Below are 6,883 nucleotides of genomic sequence, written 5' to 3' on the forward strand. Positions count from 1 at the left end.
ACTGGACTCAGTAGCAGCAGGCCTCCCCCTTTGACTGCGAGCAGTAGCAGCAGCTGAAAAGGCACTTCTAGCTTCACGTGACCTTGTGGGCTACTCTGACTTAACCCTATTGGTACCACATTCTGTACCACTGATCCTCCTAGAGCAAAAAACTACACATTTATCAGCTGCTCATTGGTTAAGAAGCAGATGGTGAACCTCATGATTGTATAGCAGCTATTTCTGAAATCTGTTCTCCCAGGCCTGACCTACAGGATGCACCGCTGACTAACTCTGATCTGGTGGTCTTTGTGGATGTTCGGCATCACGCAACCCAGACACCGGTAAAAATCAAGTAGGCTATGCAGTGGTCACAGAACATGACATTCTAGCCTCTGGTTCATTACCATCTCACCTCTCAGCTCAAGCAGCAGAACTTGTAGCATTGACAAAAGCATGTGAAATTGCTAAGGACCAAACACTCACTGTTTACACTGATTCCAGGTATGCCTGTGGGGTAGTGCATGATTTTGGCACATTGTGGAAACAACGGCAGTTCCTGACTGCTGCAGGGAAACCCATTGCACATCACAAACTAGTGGCTGCATTGCTAGATGCCTTATTAATCCCAAAAACCATAGCTGTTTGTAAATGTGATGCTCACACTAACTCAAAAGACTCTGTTTCTCTAGGAAACTCCAGAGCCGATGCAGCAGCAAAGACAGCAGCTAAATGTGAAACCAGAGCACAGCATTAACATCAAAACCACACTAACTCCATCTCCTAACAGAGATTTACAGGCTATCCAGAGCATGGCTACCCCAGAGGAGAAACGGGTATGGAAAACAGCAGGGGCTTACATAACAGGTGAGGTTTGGTATGGTTTCCTCCGGGTACTCCGGTTTCCTCCCACATTCCAAAGACATGCACTTACTGGGGTTAGGTTAATTGGCTACACTAAATTGCCCATAGGTGTGAATGAGAGTGTGAATGTGAGTGTGAAAGGTTGTCTGTCTCTCTGTGTTGGCCCTGCAACAGGCTGGCGACCTGTTCAGGGTGTACCCCGCCTCTCGCCCTATGACAGCTGGGATAGGCTCCAGCCCCCCCGCGACCCTGAACAGGATAAGCGGAAGCGAATGGATGGATGGATGGATGCTGAGGAAGACAAGAAGGGTGTACGACGTGCTCTGAACTTCAACCTGCAGCTGCGTTGGAGCCAAAGGTGAGAGCGAGGGGTGAAAAAAGCGCCCTCCTCCAACAAGAGCGTGCCAAGCTCCAACAAAGTGACGTGCAGAGTGAGACTCTGTGTCACCCACGAGGGATCAGCGATGGAACGCAGACACCTGCTGAAACAATTAGGATGGTTTGGGACCAGAGGCTTGGTGTGTCCTTTGATTGTGGCAGCCATTTGTGTGATTTGCATGGTTATCTCTGCATACAATAAATTTCCACAAGTCCCCAAGAATCACAGACACAGGGAAGACTCATATGAATCACGTGAGGCGTTCACTTCCTGGGACCTTAAACCCCTTTTCTAGTCCTGACTTTATCAAAAATAATCTGTGGCTGCAGTATGCAAATTTCACTGCTGTGTCACTGACAAATTACTCATGCACATTCTGTATGGCGGCTAGGCCGCTACTTATGGTCATACCGGTCCCTGACACCTCAGAAACCTGTGCATCAGATCCTCATTATCCTAGTCACAATTATAGTTGTAAGTTCCTTTGCGATATCTACTACACAAATTCTGACACATCATCTAAGATTCCAGAATTTTGTGGTCACTTCTTTCCATCAAGTGATTTTACTAGGCCTCCAACCAGAGGCGATTGCTCTAAGACTGCAAGGGAAGCTCAGCTTCCCCTAAAATGTCAAAAAATAAGTGATCAAACATATACTGTAGTGTGTACATGTCATTGAATAAATGTGCGCTACAACGCGCTCAACTTTTGTTCAGAATCAGCTTCTTATCACTGGTAACGACGCGGCTTTCCTCTCTCTTATTCCCGCAGCTTCACAGTGCTTTAAACAGTGTGGACGCTGAGCGTCCGCAGAGTTCAATAGCGAAGCAAAGAGTGCAGCGAAACGAGACGAGTCATTGGATAAATGCTGGGCTTTGTCCCGCCCATCGGACGCTCAGCGTCTCTGGGGGTCTATGGGGCAGTGGGCTGGCCTCGGCTGGCCCGGACGCTCAGCTTCTGCATGATGATTGGATGATCTGTCTGAGGCTGAATCCCTTTTTGATTGACAGCGAAATGAGCGAATCAGCGATCTTTTGGTGTAAACATCCATGGGAGCATTTTTAAATTTTCATTCTGTTCTGAGTTGAACTGGAGACTTTCCTAATCCTCTTAGCGGCATTTTCTTTGTTATAAACGACTAGCGACAAATCGAGCTTCTATTTCTGGTGGTTTTTTTGTAGCTGCTTGTGTTTGGAGACTGACTTCTATCACTCTTTCTGACTTCTATCGCAGTTTCTGTCCAGTGGGTGCTGCTGTATAAATAAACCGACACATTTTATGATGTAGGCCGAAATTGAGCTTCCCCTCCTTGAAAGACCAGCATACGCCACTGCCTCCAACACACTTTGAGCCACCTCAGGATGTCCTTATTCCTTTAGAGCTAAATGTAACTGACTGTTTCATCTCTACCTACGGCACCACCGATGTGGGTACAGTAAAAGCAAATTGTAAATACCTTTGGGATGTTCGCAAACGTTACAATAGTGTCATAGATTATGCGCTATTACATCAGACTGACTACCTTATTACAGCAAAAATCACAAGAGACTGTTGACTGAGCAAAATGATGTGTAAATTTTAAATTCTCTTCACAGGTATGATCATTATAGTGCTGATGTTTCATTCAACAGCTAAGGCTATTTCACCTTCCAATTTATGATGTGTTTACTTAAACCCCAGGTGTGTAAGCACGGATGCTTTATGGAAGTTTTTTTTGTCTTATGTTTTCTATTATCATTACTATTACAAACAAATTTTATAAGATGATTAAAAATAATCAAAAGGGTGGAAATGTAATGGAAAATTTGTTTCTGAAATAACCTCTGTGTACTTTTTCTCTGTAATTGTAATTTTCTAGCACAAAGACCGAGTGTGTGAAGATGGGAAAAACAACTTGACTGTAGGCTGTGTCCAAGGCCATGGCGCACTTGTTATCATGCAGGTGCTACATGGTGGGGGGAACCTGAACTCCCCATGGATGGTGGAACAAAATTGTATCAACACAATAGTATAAAGGAATGGATGTTATTCTGTGCTTTGTTCAATGCTGGTACGAAGGCTGTTCGTGCTGTATTGACCCCTTTGCAAAGGTTATATTCTTACTTTCAATAAATCATCAAAAAATCAGTTTGGTTTCAGAGCTCAACTTATTTTTTCCACCACAGAGATAATCGACCTCACTGGGAGCAGAGTTTAGGTAGCTGCTCTGCACTGTGTTGGCACTGAAGAGCATAACAATGAAGGAATTAGATCCTTAAACTTAGTTACAGCACTTTCAGAAAGACTTCTACTGTAATAAAACTTATTCCCCACTGCTGTGTAATCCATTAAAGTAAATGTAAATGTTACTAAGAAATGATCAGACAGGAGGGGGCTTTCAGGGAATACTGTTAAGTCTTCAGTTTCTATGCCATATGTCAGGACAAGATCCAGAGTATGATTAAAGTGGTGGGTGGGCTCCTTTACATTTTGAGAGAAGCCAATTGAATCTAACAATAGATTAAATGCAGTGTTGAGGCTGTCATTCTCAGCATCTACATGGATGTTAAAATCACCCACTATAATGATTTTATCTGAACTGAGCACTAAATCAGATAAAAAGTCTGAGAAATCAGACAGAAACTCTGAGTAAGGACCAGGTGGACGATAGATAATAACAAATAAAACAGGTTTTTGATTTTCCCAATTAGGATGGACAAGACTAAGAGTCAGGCTTTCAAAAGAATGAAAACTTTGTCTGGGTCTTTGATTAATTAAACCAGAATACAAAAGTGTCCCCAGTTTTTAATCCCTTAAAAAACAAATTTGATTTATATAAGAAGTCATTAAAGCTTACAAAGTCTCCCAAAAGCCAAAAATTGTACTCTTTTATAAATGATACTTACAATGATCCATTGAGTTAACTATAGATTACTGTGTTTTTTCTGTTTTCTTTGGTTTTTATCTCTGAGTGTGGGCTTTTGTTTCTTTCTGTTCTGTGCTTATTTGTTACTTTTGCAGATAGGTTTCTATTTGAAGTTGTGTAAGATCTTAATTAATAGTTAAGCTATATTTGATATTTAATTTGTTGATTTGTACATTTTTGTTTAATAAAGCTTTAAAAAAAAAACTGCGTCATATGCGGAGCTCCTCCTGAACCTGCCACCAACAGGTGGCGCAAACGGTCCTCCGAGATCCTAACCACCAATAAACAAAGAAGAACAGTACGACGATGACCTCATCACTCAGCGACACTGACCGGTGAAGAAGGGAAAATGGCTGCAAGGTTACTGCTACGCTCTGCGCTCCGAGCCGCGGCGGTTCGCCGGCCCGCCGGGACCCCCGCGCTGAGCCGTGGCATGGCGGCAGGAGGTGAGCACAGCGCTGGCTCCGAACGCTGAAATCCGGCGGGAAACACGGCGGAGAGAGGGTTTAATCCGCGGCGAGGACGGAGGACGATGAGCGCTTCCGGTCCCGGTGACGCGCCGCTCAGACCAAACTTCATTCAAAAAAAGATCAAATTAAAGGTTCAGCTCATTCTTGCAACCGACTCGTCCGCGGCTTCAAGGCCCAACTGCGCTCAGGACGGCGCACTTTGGAGGACGGAACATCGGAAACAGTCGCGGCTAACCAGCCGTTAGCGGCGCGTTAGCTCCAAGAGAGGGAATTAATTTTATCGATCATGTTTCACCTGATTATTGGACACACCTTCCTCCATTTGTTTACTCTGGTCTCCGCTGCTCAGCAGATTATCATTAATCCCTCAGATTATTCACCGATCGGTTTGTACGGGCCGTGACGGGTATCGGTTACAAACGGCGGCGTATTGATGAAAGAACGCAGCACAGGTGAGAGCCAGGTGAGCTGGTCTACCCGGGTGGAAACGCCCCGCACAGGTGCGCTTCGGGGAAACTCCGGCAGGTCCGTCAGAGTTTCTGCTTCCTGCTCCCTGCTCGGCTCACCTGGATCCACCTGTGCAGCACCTGTTTGTGACTCAGACCAACAAGGTTTACATTTTCTCATGAATGAAGTTTAATCCTGATTTTTGTTCCTGTGAGCGCTCCTGCTCACCTTTAAAACCTCTGAGCTGAATCATTTGGAGCCCTTCGGAGTTGCTCAAAGAGCAGCTTTGGTCTGTGAGGGTGAAACGGCTGAAGGTGACACCTGTCCGTGTTTGCAGGGATTCCCACTGATGAGGAGCAGGCCACGGGGCTGGAGAAGATCATCATGAAGGCCATGAAGGACGGCACGGTAACTCTCAGCTCATTTACTGCTGATCGCTGTTCATTTAACCAAGGAGACGCCCCAGGCTGCACGGGGGAGGGGGGGGGGGGTCTGTCTGTCTGTCTGTGTGTCTGTCTGTCTGTCTGTGTGTGTGTGTGTGTGTGGGGGGGGGGGGGGTGCTCTTGCTCCTGTACGCACAGATGAATAAAGATAAAAATTATGTTGATAACCATCCAATCACGGCTGTCCTGATGACCTGTAGTCCTGACCCCCCTCCTCTTCCTCCCTTGCAGGATCCCTACAACATGATGAAGCCAAAGCAGTACGCGGGCTCCAAGGCCGACCCCCACCTGGTTCCCTCCATCACGAACAAGAGGATTGTGGGATGCGTGTGTGAGTGACGTTGTCAGTGTGTTGGAGCAGAAAGTGTTTGTGAGGCTCAGCGGCTGCTTTCTCCGACGAGGCTTAAACTCGGGCTCAAAGAGAAGGGCGGGGCTTAATCCTCGTCGGGGAAACCGGAGCGTCTGTGCACGCGACCCGTGTGCAGTTGCTCGTCTCACCCGGTTTCCTGTGTGCAGGTGAGGAGGACAACACGTCCGTGGTCTGGTTCTGGCTCCACGAGGGCGAGGCCCAGCGCTGCCCGTCCTGCGGCTCCCACTACAAGCTGGTTCCCCACGAGCTCCCCCACTAACCTCCAGCATCCTCTCCCGCAGAGCGAGCGGGCTCCGCCTACTTCCTGCTCTCTCCTACTTGACGTACCTCTGACCTCATCGTTTGTCGCTTTACGTGTTACATGTACTCGGGATCAGACGTGGTTCGGGCACACACAGTTTCTTCAGACATTTCCATGCAGCCAGTTTACACACACACACTCGTACTGTACACGTCACACTCGCTCCTCCCTCCTCCTGTGAGGAACCAATAAACTTTAACTTCCTGTTTGTGGTGTCTCTGAGTCTTCTTTCACTGACATGATGAATGTGCTTTAAATCCAGCTGTGCAGGACTGAGCTGCAGCTGCACCATCAAACATCTGGATTCTCAGGGAGGGTTTGAGTGAACTGTCCCTTTAAAGAGGAGCCGTAAAGTTGTTTGTGCTCGATCAGCTGACAGAATCTGATTATTACATGTTTATGATCTTTAAGTTTTAGACAGGAAATGAATAAAAAGGAGAGAAATGGTGACGGATCAGAAAATCATTTACATGTTTAGTAATTTATCATTTTATTTAGATCCAAATTTAGTAAAAAGTTTAATAACTTTCAGCCTTTGTTAAATGCAATAAAACTCGGAAACTTTTAAGATGTGCGTCAGTTTTTGTTGATGTTCTTGAGCTCGGCCAGGAGGGGGCGCCAGCTGGAAGCTTTTCACACGTGAATTAATGACAATATTAAAACTCTTCATAGAGGTGATGAAGAGGAGTACAGAGGCGCTGAGGGCTTCAGCAGACCAGCTGAA

At 46.1% G+C, this 6,883-nt stretch overlaps 1 protein-coding gene across 1 annotated transcript; it reads left to right on the forward strand.

Annotated features, from left to right (window-relative positions):
• The first annotated feature begins 4,437 nt into the window (after window positions 1-4,437).
• On the forward strand, window positions 4,438-6,368 carry LOC115777058 (cytochrome c oxidase subunit 5B, mitochondrial-like). Its single transcript, XM_030724878.1, has 4 exons — window positions 4,438-4,574; window positions 5,383-5,453; window positions 5,720-5,819; window positions 6,005-6,368. The coding sequence occupies exons 1-4, from the start codon at window positions 4,478-4,480 to the stop codon at window positions 6,115-6,117; spliced, it is 381 nt and encodes a 126-aa protein (XP_030580738.1). The 5' UTR covers window positions 4,438-4,477; the 3' UTR covers window positions 6,118-6,368.
• Window positions 6,369-6,883: the final 515 nt, after the last annotated feature.

This window comes from Archocentrus centrarchus, unplaced genomic scaffold, assembly GCF_007364275.1.
Source record: "Archocentrus centrarchus isolate MPI-CPG fArcCen1 unplaced genomic scaffold, fArcCen1 scaffold_42_ctg1, whole genome shotgun sequence".
NCBI classification, from domain to species: Eukaryota; Metazoa; Chordata; class Actinopteri; order Cichliformes; family Cichlidae; genus Archocentrus; species Archocentrus centrarchus.

Coding starts and splice junctions, on each gene's coding strand:
- LOC115777058 (XM_030724878.1), top strand. CDS start 4,478: ATGGCTGCAAGGTTACTGCTACGCTCTGCGCTCCGAGCCGCGGCGGTT. Junction 4,575..5,382: donor CCGTGGCATGGCGGCAGGAG/GTGAGCACAGCG, acceptor CCGTGTTTGCAG/GGATTCCCACTGATGAGGAG. Junction 5,820..6,004: donor GAGGATTGTGGGATGCGTGT/GTGAGTGACGTT, acceptor TCCTGTGTGCAG/GTGAGGAGGACAACACGTCC.